Here is a 19196-nt window from a genome sequence, read left to right as displayed (position 1 = left end):
AAAATAATTTTTATTTTGACTACTTGATATTGATGAGGCAGCGGACTCCGCAGTTTTTTAACCTATTTTGGCAAAATGCCGGTTCAGGGCATCTACTATTTCCTTCTTATCATTAAGAGGTTCTTGATTATAAGGCAACCACATTTCATCTGGGAAACTTTGGTCCTTCCTCTTACTACGGCATTCCTTAATTAGTGACCAAGTATTTTTTAGAGACAAAGGAACTTTCTCAAACTCGCGTTCATAATAATTCCATTTTTCCAATCGAAGAATTTTTGACAGTTGACTTTTATACCTTTTAGATTCAGAAATATTTTCATCAGATGGACAGTTAATCTGCTTCCTGAATAATTGATTTTTAAACTTTATAGATCGTAGTATGCCTTCGGTTATCCACGGCTTATTAGGAGATTGATAACGTCTCAGGCTAATCTTTTTCACAGGGCATGTTTCATTTAATATTTCCTTAAACTGCTTTAAAATTAAATCTATCACGTGGTTCACATCCTTAGATTCGAAAGGTCCATTATCATTTATGATACTTAATCTTTCATTTAATAGTCGTAGCATATTTTTATTGAGTATCCGTGACTTTTTGGAAGTCACGGATACTCAGTTTAATCTTAATCAGTTTAATCTTTTGCTCGGTTTAATCTCCCTTTTAATTCAGAAAACAACATGAAATGATCAGAAGAGTCCACCAATACTATCCTCATTAGATTTGTACCAAAATTTGTCAGAATATTGTCAATCAGTGATGCCGACGTTGCAGTTATTCTTGTAGGTATGCTGTCAATCAGTGATGCCGACGTTGTCAATCAGTCAATATTGTCAATCAGTGATGCCGAAGTTGCAGTTATTCTTGTAGGTATTCTACAAAGCTCGATGAGCCTCCCCTAGTGGTAATGTTATTTCTTGTTTTCGACCCCCAGTCGATACAAATTGTCATTGGTAATGGCGCTAGAAATTCTCAAAATATCACTGATCCATGATTTCATGTTAGATTCCCGGGTTTGGTTACCCTTTTCGTTTAATAGACCCTGAATGATGAGGTTTCTTCTCCTACTTTTAAATCAATTAGCAATAGTTCTTTGAACAGTAACTCGTAGGAAGCTTTATGTGCGCTCAGTTGACTTTCGAGTTCACGAATCCTATTGCCACGTTCTAATCCATCCGATTTTATGACTTCAATATCAACTTTTAAACTTGCAAACTTCAGAGACAATTCGTATTGGTTTGCCAAAATAATATCGAGTTTATCCAGTTTCTTCAGCTTGGTATTAATGCTAACTTTGAAGTCCTCAAAATCCTTTTTGCTCATGCTCGCCTTCATTAAATAAATCAATAATTACGACCTAGATTGAGTCACGTTAGATCATTCCTTTCTATCAACAATAATCTGATGCAAAACAGGTTTAGCAAGGTTTATTTCAGTGAGATGTTAACACCTTGAATGAATAGCCAAGGAATAACAATTGTCTTACTGTATGAATGAGACTATATCCGAAAAAAGTGTTCCACCTGCTTCAAAGTGTTAACTTTAAACTCAGGTGATATACCTATGTCTGTTTTCTTTGACATTAGAAAGCGTTTGACACGGTTGACTACCAAGTGTTGCTTCATCTAATGAGAAGTCTTTGAATAAATGAAATTTGTCTGAGATGGTTTGAGAGCTATCTTTGCGACATGTCCCTTAAAGCTGTTTGAAATGATGTAGTCTCATCGTCTTTTCCTGTAAAGTGTGGTTATGCATTAGGGCCTTTTACTTTATCTATTTTACGTGGACAGGATGCACTTCTATCTGCCGGATGTATGTATTACTTCCTTTGTGGATGACACTGCGCTAACAGTATTTTCACAATCAGTTGATGATTTATTAGCAGAAGCTAATACTGCTCTCAAAACACTGGAAGTCTTCACGAGTTTAAGTTTGCTGTGTATGAATGTAAAGAAGAGGTTTTTGAATGACATTCTATAAAGTGGGTGATTCTACTGATGTGAGTGGTGAAGTCCTATTGTGTGAAAAGCCTGATGTACAAGTAAAGTCATTGCGGTACTTTGGCTTCTGTGGAATCTTTCGTGGAAGCATCATAGCGACACTGTTTCTGCAAAATTGCACGTGGAGTAGATATTCTCAGAAGACTGAAGCATATTCTGCAGGGACGTACTCTTTTCACTATATATTTTGCAGTAATCTACCCGTACATATGATATGGACGTGCAGTGTGGATCAGGAACTTTTATGTTAATTTAATGCGTGTGCAAATTCTACAAAATAAACCAGCGAGAATAATTGGGCAGTACGTAAAAAATGTGAAAGACACCAGTGTATGCTTTAAGTCTCTAAGGCTACTTAATGTTGGAAAGATAAGGGACTATCAAGCGGAGATGTCTGTACATAATTGTGCGAATATTCTACTCCCGAAAATTTTAATGAGCTTTACCGTTTTAGAAGTTCTGTTTATGAGCATGATTACAAGAAGATGTGATCACTTGGTTTTGGAGACTGAAAATAGCGTCAGATCCGGTTTTAGCTTGGTGTCTTGGTAATGGTCTATATCTTTGTTTATTATGTTAATTAAAGTCAAAGGTCAGTCAAGTCTCAGAATGTAAGGAGCAACACTAAAACTTAAAACGAATAGAAATTATTCCGCTATATGAAAGGGGATGTCCCCTCCTCAAGACCTTGCTCTTTACATTACAGTTTGACTATTTGTCACAACTCTGCTTTCAAATTAATAAATAACTATAGCGTAAAGAGCGAGGTATTGAGGAGGGACCGTCCCTTTTCTATAACGGAATATGTTTCAATGAAAATACCAACAAAAGTATTTTTTGAAATCTAGCGGAACAGATACCCCCTGTCACTCGAAACTACTGATTTTTTCTTTAAACAATCATGTAAGAAATATAATTAAAGTAACCAACCTATAAGAAAGCTGCTTGCAAAGTGATTCGCCAAATATTTCGAGAAATGATCTGGATTTCGACGAAGGTTCCGTAGAGTTAAAGGAGTCAAGACAAACTTTCCCAGCATTTACTCCTTCAGTGTAAATAACAAATCCATCGTTAAAATACTGGTGAACATAGCTAGCTGCCTCCATACTTGGTGCAATAGACACTGAAAAAAAAATATAGACTTTACTACCTGAGAGCAAAAGTTTTGGTCTGTCATTTACTTTAATGTTTTTCAATCTTTCGTATGGTCTTTGTTGGGTGCTTTGGTCTTCTCTCGTTTGGGGCTCGGTTAGACTCGGTTAGGTCTGTTACTAAGATAAAAAAAAACAATTTTATCCTAATCGACATCCCGCCATTTTCCACAAGAGCGAAATGAGTCTATCCCGATAATTTGATTTCATACAGTTCGTGGTAACGAACAGTAAGTAAGGAGTGACTCACCCTCAGTAACCAAAACGCTAAAAACCGGAATTTAATAGTAATACATACATCAAAAAGTTGAATTTTTTTGTTGATTTCAAATATATAAAATTTATTAAGTTTAATATTACCCATCACAAGCTACAAACCTGTGCAAATTTGTCTAATTTTCAAAAAAGAGGAAAACATCCCTGAAAAGCTTAACAATCTTAATGAAAATCACATCTTCAGATTCAGTGTATCAGATATTGCTTCTGTTGAGGTTTCATCAACAAAAAAGTGGAATTTTCTATTTCTTTGGCAGAAGAAGTATTTTTTGCATGCGTTTATATGTATTTTTTTCCAGGGGTAATCATATCGAACCAATAATCCTTGAAGATCAGGAGAAGGCTCTTTCGAACGGAAATTGAAGTTTCTAGTGTTATTTTTAAGTGTCCAAAAATATAGAATTGATAGGAGCTTTTTTTGTCCGAATTCATGCTTTTTTTCTCCGAAAGCCATTTGAGATAGCCATCTCCGAAAAATTTTGAGATAGCCATTTAATTCAGCACAGTTGAAAGATCCAAAAATATGTCTTGGGGGATGATATGAATCCCATAGTTCATTACAAAGGGACTCCATGTTGCGCACTTTGTCCATTGTTTACATATAGTATCTGTCATTGGGAAATATACAGACATTTTTAAGGAGGAATTTTCTGTGGAAAGATTTTCCACTGGGAAACTTTTGAATGGGGAGGGAAGTTTTAGAGGGGGGTTTCGAAGGAAAATTTTACATGGGGGAGGGAAGGGAATTTCCTGGCATGATGAAATTTTTTTTGAAAAAAATGATTTTTAAGTTCAGTTCAGAGTCGCTCAAGTTATTAAGTGAACTGCAAAAATATTTACGATGCCTGGGCAACAATTTTAATGTCCTTGGTATCCTACAAATTGAAAGCATCATCGAATCTGGATGAAATGTATTTTTTGAAGAATTTTAAGACTTGAAATAAATCAGAAATCTGATTAAAAAAAAACTAAAATCAACAAAATTATTCCTATAAGGAGGGGAGCTGTCCCTTCTTCAACCCTCGTCCTCAACACTAGTTTTTTTACTTTTTGTCATAATTCCTTAAGAAAAACTGCTGAAACACAAGGGTCCTTGAATCTGAATGAAATGTATTTTTTAAAGAACTTTAAGAATTTAACCTAAAGAGCAAGGGTTGAGAAAGGGGTAGCCCCCCTGACATACAGAATAATTTTTGTTCATTTTAGTTTTAAAGTTGCTCCTTACTTTTAGTTTTTTATTTAATCATTTGTCAATAACAACCGAAGAAAAATTCAGTTTATACAATTTTATTAACTGGATTTAAAACCTATATTCGCGTGTTTTTGGAACGGGTTTTCAAGCATAGGACAACTGTGCTCTCAGGTTTCGACTTCACGACAACAAATATTCTTTCAAAGCCTCATTTCATCTTAAGTATATTCAGATCAACCCTGGTTGACATTAAATAGACAGCAACATTTTTTTTTTAAAGATTTTAGTAAACAACAGCATTAAACTAAAAATGAATAGAAATTACTTTATATAATTCAGGGACTGCTATTTCCTTAACCTTTCACTCTTTATGTTGAAGTTTGTTTATTGCTTTACCAAGATAATTTTGTAGCTCAATATACCTAGCTACCTGGTACTTACAGGTGTTTTATTTACAAGTACCCTATCAAGTATCTCAGGCAAAAATTTGACCGAGGTTGTGTCATAATTTCTTTTCTTTTTTTCTTTTTTTTTAACAAAAGAACCATCACATTGCTCTTGTGTAAAATCGTTCATTCTTGAAGCACTGAGAAGCAAACAGTCAATTTAGCGTAAACAATGAAAGGTTTAGAGGGTATAAGCCCTCCGTTATAATTCTGTTCAGTCTAAGGATATTTTATGCTCAGTTTAAGTTTAACTGTTGATTTTTACTTGAGGATTTCTGAGGACTTAGGAAAAAAACTATCCGTGTTAGATTGACTCTTCAGTTAATAACATAAAAATTGAGACGCGGAACTCTAAGACGCTGAAAGAAAACTATTGTATTGGTATTTTGACTGAAGATTTCAGACATTTTGAACTAGAATTGCTAAAGGTTGCAGAAACCAATCTCTCATGGTTAAAAACATAAAATTAAGTGATACTGAATTTACTTAATTAGGTGAGAAGGATAGAGTCAAAACATAATAATCAAAAAATATTCTTCCAAATAAGAGGATACTAGAAGCTAAATTCCCTCTCCTTAGTAGTCACGAAGATCGCTCACGAAGAGTTAGACAATTTGGCCCTAAAAGTGTCTCTTTTAAGGTTTGGGCAATCCTCCCCCCCTAAAAAATGAACTACTGCCTTTCCACCCTATCCCAGTAGTTGGTGCGCTATGATGCAATATTGTATAACCGTAAGTAGTACTGTATATATGCTTTGTATAAAAGCCGTTCGTTTTGATAAACTGTGCACTTGCTTAGGAACGAATGCAACAGCGTATATATCTCGTAAAATGGCAAGAATCGGCACTTCCCTACGCGAGATCTGAGAATTGAAGGGTGTGCACGGTCAGTCGAGTATGAAAAGGACGTATCTTCATAATTGTAAAGGTTCAGAAGAGCAGGAAAAAAACTCGCAAATTTGTTATTTCCCCTTTGATAACCAAACGAAAAACAACAGTAGAGAAGAGAGAAACGAGGATAATACGAAATTACATGGTCTCAGAAACTACCTCCGATAACCGTGAAAAACAAAACAGATCGATATGTAAATCAATATATATCAATCCCTTACTTGTGTTACGGTTAACGGAGGGGAAATAAAAATATATGATGTTTTATTTGCTCTTATGAAAATTTACAATTATGGAGGTACGTCTTTTTCATACCAGAATGACGGTATGCAGCTAGTCAATAATTCTAAATCTGTTGACTATCACGAAATTTTCTACAGACAAAAAGTAAGCATGTAACTACAGATGAAAGCTCTGAAAATAGCTATACATTCTCACCCATACTGTTTGTGTGGCGCATTAAAGGGGGGTAAGCCACGGCAGGTAACTAGTTGAAAATTTCTTGGAAATGCCAGCGAATTTTAACCCACCTAAGTGGCAATATTTTTATTAACCCACAATTTAACCAGGCTTATAATTTGCACAATTACAATATGGTTTTTCACTAAAATTTGATTTCGATGACGGATCAATTTTTAGTTTTATTAATGGGCAAGAGAATAAAACAATTCTTCATAGGACTCAATTTAAATAAGACTTCCTACATAGCTACTTCTTCTAAGAAAGACCATTTCCTTACTCTTGACCTTAACTTTGAGAGTAAGGCTATACGGGTAAATGTAGTACAAACAAATTTATTTTATTTTATATGGAATGCTCGAAAGAAATATTAAAGGATTACCTCGAGAACCCGTAATTGCAATGTGTATTTTGCTTAGGGGCTAAACAGCATTTTAGGCACTCGCTCAGAGTTATTTTCTCACTTATTTAAGACGCGTTTTCTTTGCTGTTAATTTTTTTACGCAATTCTCTCTGAGCTATGACTGTGTTATCATGAAATAAGACCGAATGATTCACCGACGTCCTAAAGATGGCCAAAAAAAAAGAAAAAAAAAGACGTAATGATGGTACATGTCTTATACACCGAAAGTGTTAGGACCTAGGACACAGAATACTCTACGTAAAAGTAGTTTCTGAAGGAAATTGTTGATACTCATTATAATAAATATTTTTTCTTAATTTTTTAATAGTATGGTTAATAACTATTAACGTGCTTATCGGTTACATAATAAACACTATAGAGTTTTGATCGCGGATGATGCGAAAATGACACAAGAAACTGGTCAAGCAATTTCTTTATAGCATGCACTTAGCTTTGGCTTGGTTGGAAAATAAATTGTAGCTATATCTTATTTAAGTATTTAGTTGGCATTTTGGTTTGGTTATGTTAGTATAATATATGCTATGCTTTAACCCCCCACCCCCTCCGTAATGTTTAAATATATAGCCCAAATTTGTTTCTAAACTATTATATTTTCATCATATTTTATTCGATTTCATCAGCATTAATCGAACTTCACTTCTCCTCGAGTGTTTACTATATAACCGATAAGTACGACTATTAATTCTGGGCTTGTTTTCCTGTGTGAGTAAAACACTGTTTATTCTAATATCCCCCAAATTTCCAAAAACACTGAGAGATGATTCATGAAAATGAATTGATAATACATGACGAAGAAAAATAATCACAGGTTTCATCCCAATCCCAAATATATCACATAGTCCACTAGTCAAATTGATATTGGCACAAGTTCAAAAAAACGGACAGCAGTCTTGTTTAAAGTAAAATTGAGCTTCAGTCTTGAAATATTTTTCTTTCATTTGCTTGTGCTTCAGTTATTTCGAATAATTAGGATACTGATCATAGTTGTATAAGGATTTTTTTTTGTAAATTGTATATGTTTCATTTTATTGCTTATACTTTTAAGGATGCATCTATTTAATTAGGAATTGAAGACAGCTCGAAGGATCTGCCACATTTTGCGTTTTCTGTATTGGCATGGTCACAGACTTAGTTTCTTTTTCTTTTTTCTTTTTTAGGAACTGAAAAGGAATTTACAGTACCTAACGTCAAACAAATTCAAAATTAGGTTTGGAAAATATCTGAAACGCTTAGAAAATTGAAGTTACAAATCACTAGTTTAAAATCAAGCAATGTTACCTAAGCGCAGTATATTACACATAAAAACCACATTCAACAAACCGTACTAGATGTGGTAATAATTAGGCAAAACAGTACTTTTCCCCATTATGGCAACAGACAGTAAAGTCAAATTTCAGAGCGACTAGATGACAAAATAACTTACGACATCCTCGTTCGTCACTACCATTAGGACAATCAACAACACCATCACACCTTTGACGTGCTTCAATACACTTCTTCCCGACTCCACAATGGACAAATCCGATTGGACAATAGCCACATTCAGATTCGTCCGTGAAGTCACTACAGTCCATGATTCCATCACAAATAAGATTTTCCATTTTCTTTAGAACAAGGTCACGTGCACAGTCATCAGCGGGCATGTTTTGACTTCGGACTAATACTGGTACGGCGCTCGTGTCAAGGCATGCTCCATCTTTTGGCAACAATTCACACTGTAGTAACTCTTTCACAGCAAGAGAAACTTCGTTGTTTATCCTATAAAGTTCTGTGGTGGGAAGGTGAGTCCGTCTACTTGGATTGTTTAATGCTTCTGCACTGTAAAAATAATAAATAAGAGTTAAGACGTTAAGACTTGAAAGTTATTGCGTGACGGTATCTTGAACAATATTGTTCTTAATCATGATGAGGGTATGTGATATAGTTGAGTTGTATTCATAGTTATATTTAGATTACTGTTCGAAAGTGATTCCTGCACATCCGTTGTTTATGTCAAGCTAAGCATCTGTGAAAATTGGGTTAACTAGAATTTTGTAATCCAGGTAACTTTTTCATACATTCCTTGATTTACGATGCTTCAGTAAAGCGCGTCATTGGCGCTGTACTGGAAATGAATTATATTACAAATATTTTCTTTTGTATTTATTACAATATTAAAAATAAGCATAAGAATTAGAGTTGAATCAAATTTTGAAGTGATGAGCTTTCAGCAATTAGTCATTATATATCAAATATTCAGTTTAGTTTTATTAGTTCCAAAACTGTTCAAGACAGATAGAGTTTCACTACAAACAAGAGTTTGGATACTGACCCCTTCCTTAGCTATAAAAGTCTAAAGCCTACTGCGCAGTAGCTTTTCGACTTTTACAGTGAGAGAAGGAGGCAAAACCCAAACTCTTGTTTGTAGTGATTTTTGTTCGTTTCAAACTTGATTTGCAAATTCAAATTAAGTTTCGCTTGTTTTAAAATTTATTTATTCACTTATATTAGTATCTATTGTATGTTTGTTTGATATGATTTTTTATTTAATTTTTGTTCGTTTTGGGTTTCATTTATACTTTAATAGTAGTTTCTTGTAATTTATTAATTTTTATTAGTGCTTGTTGTATTTTTTTGCCAAGATTCTTTATTTAATTTCTGTTCGTTTTGTGTTTAATTTTTCTTTAATAGTAATTTCTTGTCGGTTCAAGTTAGATTTTAATAGGTATTTGTCTCTGCTGATCATAAGTTTAATATGGCCTTTACTTTTCTTTGAAAACCTTCTTTTTCGAAAAGTCTTTTTTAATTATATTTTGTTCGTTTTTGATTGCAAAAATGTTTCAAGTTTTTAGAAAATGCCTTATTTCAAAGTCAATTTTTTTGTCAACATCAAACTTTCATCGAAGTAAGAAAACTAGCATCAAAGTACTAAAGCATAAAAGCCAAGAAAGCATCTAAGTAAACAAGGCGTCGAGGTAAACAAAGGATCAAAGCAATAATAAGCAGACACAGTAGCTAAGAGTAATTTTCCCAGAGCTGGGAGGTGGGAGGTTAAAAACCGGAAACTTATTTATTTAGCCTTTGAACTATTTTGAACGAAATGGTTATCTCAAAATTTTGACCGAATGTCCTTTGGGAAAGTAGGGCGTGGGCTAATTGCCCATTCATCGCTTTTGACTCTTAAAAGAAACTAAAAGTTTCAATTTCCAATCCAATGAGCCCCTCCAAAGGTAATAGGACCACCCCATCCACAACAACCTATATTATAATAATGGGCAACTTACATAAGTTACAATCCTTTCCCTGGGGGCTAAGGAGGATTTCTTCAACCCCTAAGTTATATCAATTTGAACTTAGGACTATTTTGAAATAAATAGCTATTTCAAAAACTTAATAAGATGCATTTGGGAAAAAAGGCACAAGGGGGAGGGGGGTTTGCTACTTGTTGATAATTTTCGGGTCTTAAAAAGGGCACAATAAATTTCGATTTGCGATCCAATGAACTTCCTCCAAAGTTTATACAACCATGCTTTCCATAGACGCTTTATATGTTAGAAATCGGATGCTAGTATAACTTACAGCCCTTTCCCTCAAGGCTGGGGGGGTGTTCAAACCCATAACCATAGCTATTTGACATTTGCACGATTTTGAACAAAATGGTTAAACTCAAACTTTTTATCGAAAGCATTTAGAAAAAAGGCGCGGGGAGGAGGGAGGGGTTGCCTGCTGTCTGATTTCTCTTGAATTTTAAAAATGGAGCTAGAATTTTCAATTTAAATCGAACAAGGCTTTTCCAAAGTCTATTTACCCCTTCGATAAAAACATTATGTATGAACAGTCGACAGATTGCATAGCTTTCAGCCCTTGCCATGGGGGTCGTGGGGGGCTTTGTAAACCCCCGAGGAATAATTATTTTAATTACTTCACCTCTTGACTATTTCGGACATAATGGCCATCTTAAAGTTTTGATTGGATGAGCTTGAAAAGAGGGCTGCCCTCCAATTACGTTTGACCCTTAAAAAGATAAATAGAAATTATTACTACAAATTTAATGAGCCCCCTCCGAAGTTTATTACAGCATTTCTTCATATGAAGTGCTACTGGAGAAACAAATGGAGCCTTTTGGCCTTGGGGTTGGTGGGGGGAGGCTAGCTGCCATCGGAATAGTTTTGACTCTTAAAAAGGGAACTAGAACCTTCAATTTCTAATCAATTGAGTACCCTCCGAAGTTTATATGACAACCTTTCCGTAAAAAACTTCAAATGCCCCCGGGGCACAAGTTACAACCCTTCCCTCGGGTTTGGGGGGGTATAGACCCCGAAGTTTTGTCATCTAGTCGTTGAAATATTTCAAACAAAAATAGTTATCTCAAAATTTTAATCGGATGCATTAAGGGAAAAAGGGGGGGGGTATATGACTGCCGATCACTTTTAATGACTCTTAAAAAGGTAAATATGAATTTCAATTTCCAATCAAATAATTGCTAGCTAATCAAATAGCAGGCTAGTTGCAATCGGATCGCTTTTGACTCTTAAAAAGGGTATTATAACTTTCAATTTCTAACCATTTGAGTCCCATCCGAGGTTTATACGACCACTTCTTCTATAAAAAATATGCCCCAAGGGCATAAGTTACAGCCTTTCCATCGGGCTGGGGGGGGATATGTTGCCACTGAATTTTTTTTATCTGATCGTTGGACTAATTCAAAGAACCTGGCAATCTCAAAATTTTGATCGGATGCATTTGCGGAAAAGAGGTAGTATATATGTGTATGGGGGGGAGGAGGGCGGTAGATACCCTCCGATCCCTTTAGACTAATAAAAGATAACTAGAACTTTCCATTTCCGGTCAAATGAGTCACCCCTGAAGTTTATACGACCTTCCCTTGCATGATAACCTTACATGCCCTCGGGACATAACTTATTACACTCGCCGACTCCGGAGTTTTTATTATCTGATCTTTGAACTATTTTTAACAAAATGGCTATCTCAAAACTTTCTTGAATGGGTTTGGAGAAAAAAGGGTGTTGGGGGGCTAATTGCCCTTTTGTCTCTTTTGACTCTTTAAGAGTGAACTAAAACATTCAATTTCCAATCAAATGAGCCCTCTATAAATTTATATGAGCATTCCTTCTTTGAGAGCCGTAGATGCCACCAAGGCATAACTTATAACGCCTGTCCTCGGGCCCTGGGGGGTTGTGTCGACCCCGGAGTTTTTATTATCTGATGCTTGGACTGTTTTTAACAAAATGGTCATCTTAAAATTGTTATCGGATAGGTTTGGGAAAAAAGAGTGTGGGGGAGCTAGGTGCCCTAGGTTTGAATTAAAATCAAGTAGTTGTGGGCATCAAGCCATAGCTAATTGTAGAAAAAGCCAAGACAGATAGTCCGATTGAGTTAGAGGTAAATCTGGCATAACCCCCTTATTGTGTTGGGGGGGGGGGGTCTAATTGCCCTTCTGTCTCTTTTGACTCTTTAAGAGTGAACTAAAACATTCAATTTCCAATCAAATGAGCCCTCTATAAATTTATATGAGCATTCCTTCTTTGAGAGCCGTATATGCCACCAAGGCATAACTTATAACGCCTGTCCTCGGGCCCTGGGGGGTTGTGTCGACCCCGGAGTTTTTATTATCTGATGCTTTGACTATTTTTAACAAAATGGTCATCTTAAAATTGTTATCGGATGGATTTGGGAAAAAAGGGTGTGGGGGAGCTACGTGCCCTAGGTTTGAATTAAAATCAAGTAGTTGTGGGCATCAAGCCTTGGCTAATTGTAGAAAAAGCCAAGACAGATAGTCCGATTGAGTGAGAGGCAAATCTGGCATAACCCCCTTATTAGGATTATAGAAAAATGATGTTAGTTCATTTGTTAATAGATAAGTCTATCTATCATCTATCCATGCGTCATTCCTAGGGCAGAAGAACGAAGGTAAGATAGTCATAGAACTAAGATATTCATAGAACTTAGTTTTCCAAGCGTTCGGTTAAATGGCACGGGGTAACGGCGGGAGTAAGTATGACTCTCTTACTTGACCAATGCTTGTTTGTTAGCTTTAGAAAGGCACGCCCGCCTAGTGTCAGACAAGTTGACCAAGAATTTAAAATTGACATAAGATCGTTAGATTGCCTAGAATGAGCGGTAAACAAGGCACGCCTACTTATGATCTCAGGCAGGTTGAACCAAGAATTTAGAATTGACACAAAACCGAGTCGCACAAAAAATTAAGGGGGTCAAGCCCTAAGCCCCCACCCTCCGGATACGGCATTGACCTAGAGACACGTACAAAATAGGGAGAGCGAAATCATTTCATCATGGAATATACCAGGAAACCGGGCATAATATCTTTGAGTCTACAAAGTTAGCCCCTTGAAAGATGTATTTCCGACAGTTGATGCCCTGTGAAAGTCTGTGAACTCCGTGATAAAATCAGAGAGCTCAACTTGTTAACATTCAGGGTGTTAGGGGGTTAACATCGAACCAAAGAATTACCATCTCATAAAAATTGACCAACACGATACGGATCTTAGGCTAACTTTTGGCAGCAGGATCGAGGGTGCTGTCATAAGCAGAAGCAACTAAGACGTCCTCTTCCATTGATGGTGATTGGCGAATCAACTGCCACGGAATTTTTTTTTTAGAAAAATAGGCATTTAAAAATTAAAAGTTTTGGTATGAAAAGATCTGGGATTATGTAGAGGACATAAACCTGTCAGTTTTTGGTTTATAACAGCATCAGTAGGAAAAGAAAAGGTAAAGGTTACGGCACTAGATTTCTTAAAGTCCAAATTGGCGGTCCTGATCTCGGTCTCAAGGCCCTTTAGTCAGGAAGTGAAATGAGGGGATGGCGGTTAGCCATCCTGTGCTTTTGCACACCCATCCTGCTTCCCTTCCCCAGATTTCTCCAGGTATCCATTTAGTGCTGGGCAAACCTGGCTGAGCTTACAGAGTACAGAGTCACGCCACCATTAGTAGGAGCATCAACATAAATCAAAAAGAGTCCTGATCCTAAAATTATGCCTTGTGGGGCATCAAATTCAACTTCAGACGGTGATTGGAAGATGATCCACATAGAAGGCCAGGTGCAGACAGTCCCTTTTATACTATAGTGAGGTAATTTAGAAATTAGAATTTGGGGGTAAACGAATCAAATGCTTTTCGGAGATCCAAAACTATATGACCAGGAAGCAAACCGGAATCAAGAGCTGAATGTAGAAAATTCAAAAGAGTGATACAGGGGTGCTGCTTTGAGCCTTTAGGTCGAAAGACTAAATGAAAAACAGGAAAAAATTCTTTTGCTTCTGAAAAGGCAGGTAGACATGAAAGCAGAGCCTTTCCAAAGAATTTAGATACAGACAGCAGATATATTGGCTGCCAATTAGCAGAGGTCCACCTCTTATCGAGGTCCACCTTTGCATACACAATCACTTGAGCTCACTCATGTGAAATGGAAAAAATTACATTTTCTTAAAAGACAAATTACAACTTTTGTAAAGGCGAAATAATACAAGAAAGAATAAATTTGGCAGGTTTTCAATCACAGCCAGAAGACGTCAAATCCTTTCAGCCAGTTAATTCTCATTATTTCTATTTCTGAAGCAGGTTATAGTGCCGTTGACTTCAGGCAAGATGGACCAATAAATGATATGGAATCATGTTTGGAAGGAGAAGAGCTGAATGAGGAAGCAGTTAATTAATCCAACACCTTCCTTAGATCTTCTTCTGTTGGTTTTTTCTTTGCTGCAGGTTCTTATACCTGACTCTCTGACTCGATATCAACTGTAATTGATCCACTGCAATCGATAATCAAATCCTCTTTGATTATCAACTAATTCTGGAAAATGTCTTCTATTACGCTTGTCTTTTTGGCTTCTATTAGACCAAACCCGTTGTTTGGTGGTAGAAAGTGACACTCTGCTGAGCCAGGATTCGACCATGAAAAGGTTTCCAACCTTTGCCTGGGCCTTACCCCAGCTGCTTCCCCATGCATTCGAACATGAAAAACCAATTGATTCTCTCAGAATTTGTGCTCTCCAGTATTCTGGTCCTTTTTGGGTCAAAATTGACGTCTTCCATCATAAAACGGAAACAATGAAAAAATATGAATCAATACAAATACTCAGATTTAGCAAAACAGATCGTTTTGATGGACTTTGATTGTAAATATTGAAATAATTGTCTGTTGTTTTTTTTCTAACGCCCTATCGATATATATGTTATCCTAAAATGTCAATAGTTTCAGTTCTAAATAACAGATCCTCATCCTCCATAGGTTCTGAATCACCATTTTATCCACTTTTTCAATCCTAAAATCCTCTTCTAATCTTACTTATTTTGCTTAATTTTTTTTTTCCATTCGTGGTTTATAGAAAATCAAGGTATACCGTTTATTAAGAGAAAACCAACTCTTTGGAGAGAATTTTTCCTTCGTAAAATAGATTTCTACTCTACACAGACTTTACTGTAATATGCCAGACTGCATGAATTGTTGCTCAAACTTCGCAACTGACATATTATGTCCACTAAAAAAAATTCCGGTCTTATAAGTCAAAGTTTAGAATAATAAAAGACCGATTGAACACATAATCCATTGAAACCATTACAGGCGCTTAAGCATAGCAATATAACTTATTCGACAAGCCCGATGGCTTAGGACCAGTACCCACGGGGCAACTGTTTTGAGACTAGAATTGTTAACCGATTGCACACTTAACTGTTTTGTGACCATGGCCTTGAAGTAGAGTGGGGGCCAACACACGAGGCAATCCAGATGAGACTGGTTTCCAATCAGTCTAAAACTAGTTCTGTATGAGCCTCCAGTTTTGGTTGCAATTGCGTTGCAGAGTGTTGTCCCATACATTTTCGGGAGCTACCGCGTTGATATTGTCCAATTATTTTGGCTCTTAACATGTCAGACCCGGAACTAAACGTGAAATTCATAGGAGACGTGGAGAAGCTTGAAGAGCTGTGCAACTATAAACTTTCTGCAAAAATTCTGTAAAATGCAATATTCTTCAAAATGTGACAAATTTTCTTATCTGTTTGAGACAGTTCTTTTGCTGCTAAGAACAGACGAGACTTTGCATCTTTTTCCAATTAGGGATAGACGCAATACTCCTACTGAACCCTACGAAAAGTCTTCCTCGTCGGAACTCAACAGAGTTAACGACACTGCCCAATTAGATAAACACAACTGACCCAAAACCACTCGCGTCCGTGGACGGAGAAATGGTTCATTTCGGTTGTAAACTGGTCGTAAACCAGTTGCAGATGAGAATAGTTTCCCACCTTTGCCTTGAAGCAGCTACCCCATGGGAGCTGGGCCTTATCCTTTGCGTTCCTTGAGACATAAATGATGTCAGACGTTAGCCAGGTTGCTTCTTGAATGGACATGGATAAGTTGTGAGATTAGTTACACCTGCTAACCCCAGAAAATGCACGATAAGTGAAGATAAGTGGTGTCATATGTAAAAAAAACAATTCACTAATTTCAAAAATGGGAAAAACATGTGAATTTAAAGGCAGAGAACGTGAAGTGAAATTAACTTTGAAAAGTGCACACTATAAGGGATCTGCAAATATGCTATATTTGCCTTAGAATATACATAATTATTGTTTGTTATTCGCCTAGTTGTCCATAAGCGTTTCAGCTAATACGCCAAGGAGGTGTTTGATACTTGAATACAAACTTGTACTTGCTACATAACTGCTCAGACTTATCAAGACTTATTGCCACCAATCCAATTGTACAATTCTATGTCTCCCATTAGAAATTAATTATGAATTACCTGCATTCTTCGGTGATTTTTAAGCAAGTTTTTTTGCAGAGTTTCTTTGCTTTTTTCATCTTCTGGTCACAGGGAGGTTGTAGCATGTAGCATAGCATGTCACGAACTTGTGAAGAACATCGTGAATTGACCAGTAGGCTGAAATAGGGAAGCAGTTTAGGAATATGTTACAAGAATGGCTAATAACGAGTTGTTCATCACAATTGGATTTGAGCTCCTATGTGTTCAAAAAGAATGAACAAAGTTTAAGGATAACGGAAATAATATTGGCTATAAAGTCTCAGCTCCTACTTACTTTTCAAGAGATACTAAAACGAAAGATTATCTCTGGGGCGGTCAGTAACAATACTTTTTTAAATTCCCAAGGAGAATGAGGGTGAGGGTATTTTTGAAAAGTCTTGTTGTTAATATTAATAAATGATTAGAAGTTATTTTCGTATATTAGTAATATTAGGACAATAGAGGGCATTTTAGTTTATCTTGTATCTTTGTATTTATTGTTCTTTGTGAAATAAAGATATATTGAATAAAAAATTACAAGTTTTTTTAACTTAAAGTAAGGAGCAACATTAAAACTTAAAACGAATAGAAATTATTATGTATATGACGGGGGTTGTCCCTTCCTCAATGCCTCGCTCGTCACACTCAAGTTTTTAATGACTTTCAAAAAAACTTCTTATTGTTCAAATTAACCAACCCTACCATTTCAGGAGCCGTCATTAAAGAATTGGGACAAAAACTCGAACTTTAGCGAAAAGAGCAAGGAATCGACAAGGGGACAAACCCCTCAGATACGTAATAACTTCTGTTCGTTTAAGTTTTAATGTCACTCCTTACTTTCAATTAGTTTTTTTATTTAATTTCTGACCGTTCTTTTTTCAAATAATACCGGGAAATCTGACTCCCCCTCCGCGGAAAGATCCTTCAGACAATTCAATCTCGGTGAAAATTTACCCCAGACAATTATCACGAACATCTTTGCACGTAAAATTGAGTCAGCAATGAGAAAGTAAGACAAATAGGCTACAAATCATTTGGTATAGGAATACTGGCAAAAAATCCTCCAGTGTAAAATTCCCCCTGAGAAGTTCTCCCCCTCGAAAACTTCCATCCCCATGGAAAATTCTTTCGTGGAAAATCACCCTAGTAGAAAATTCACCCTCACCCTCCAGTCGAAAAATCTATGCATACTCCCAGAGGCACGTACGCAGGAATTTTTTTCGGGGGGGGGGCATCACCTTCAAAACAGCAGATATAAAGTAGCATTTTTTTAATTTAGTAACTAAATAAATGCAAAAAGCATGTATATCGGAAAACACAGATTAACTTTTATCTGTAGTATTGTAGCGGATGGGGGAAAGGAGACTAGAACCAGTGATTAATCAATTATATCCCACTGAAAGGGAAATTTTAGGCTTAATAGTGCAATATGGGTGCTGTGGAGGGTAGTTATTCTATTACGAAAACGTCGACTTTGATGAAAAATGATAGTTTCCAAAATTGATCGATTAAAAGCTGTACTTTATCCTGAAAAGGGGGGATAAACACTCTAATATCAAGGATAATTCTATTTTGCTGTGGAAAGCAAACTCTCTTTACAAAAAAAAAAAAATAACAGTGCAATCGCTAATTACTTCAAAGAGGGTAAAAAGTTAGACAGAAAATGTGTTAATAAATGGGCAGTGACTTGACAGGATAATTGCATGCTGTAAAATCCCAAAAAAAGGCTTCACACATGTATCTAGATTCTTAATAAACGTCCCACTTTTGCCAGAAATCCCAAGAAACCATGGGGAAATTAAACATTTCACAAATTTTTTTTTTTGGGGGGGGGGCGGGCCCGAAGGCCCCCCTGCTTACGTGCCAGCATACTCCCCAATAACAAATACAATACGTAAACAATGGGCAAATTTCATGGCTTAAGGATCTTTCCTCGGGGATTGGGGTGAGGGGTCATTTTATCTACAAAGGCATTGTTAGTCTTATATCAAGTCTTATATATTTGGAAACAGCATAATAAGCCTATTATTTTGATATAAAACTGTTGTTTTTTAGAGTTTCGATTACTATTGAGCCGCGTCGCCCCTTAATTATAGTTACATGTTATACTAGCTGTTGGGGTGGCGCTTCGCGCCCCCCCCAAGCCCCCCCGCGCGCGTAAGTCGTTACGCGCCATAATAGTTACGCGCCATTGTAGTTGTGTCCCTATGTCCCACCTGTGAATATAGATAGATAGATATATATATATATATATATATATATATATATATATATATATATATATATATATATATATATATATATATATATATATATATATATATATGGTTTTAACTACGTAAAACTTGCGAATATACAACATTCTTTGCTGTCCCATTGTCTTTGCATATAAATAGATTGTCAGGTTTACCGACTCTTGAACATGCAACATATAATGGTCCATGGGAAAACAATCTGTATTCAGATCTATACCTCATGATTCTAATGATTGCCCTTGAGCTTTGTTGATGGTGATTGCTAATCGACCATTCCCTGTCCCGGTGTCCCGGTCGTCATTTACATCCCCCTGTTTCCCCCGGTGTCCCCGTTGTAG

The 19196-nt window shown here is 36.3% G+C and overlaps 1 protein-coding gene across 2 annotated transcripts in view; it reads right to left on the bottom strand.

The window, feature by feature from the left end:
- The window catches only part of LOC136028100 (atrial natriuretic peptide-converting enzyme-like), a 121713-nt gene that overhangs the window by 16445 nt on the left and 86072 nt on the right, over positions 1-19196 (bottom strand). For both annotated transcript variants that reach the window (XM_065705722.1, XM_065705723.1), the window contains exons 8-10: positions 16604-16741; positions 8260-8654; positions 2929-3121 (exon numbers count right to left, since the gene is read on the bottom strand). In XM_065705722.1, the coding sequence (XP_065561794.1) occupies positions 2929-3121; positions 8260-8654; positions 16604-16741 (726 nt within the window). The remainder of the gene's footprint in view (positions 1-2928; positions 3122-8259; positions 8655-16603; positions 16742-19196) is intronic.

The sequence above is a fragment of the Artemia franciscana genome, chromosome 6 (assembly GCF_032884065.1).
Source record: "Artemia franciscana chromosome 6, ASM3288406v1, whole genome shotgun sequence".
Taxonomy (NCBI): Eukaryota; Metazoa; Arthropoda; class Branchiopoda; order Anostraca; family Artemiidae; genus Artemia; species Artemia franciscana.
This window is presented reverse-complemented; position numbering and strand designations above follow the sequence as displayed.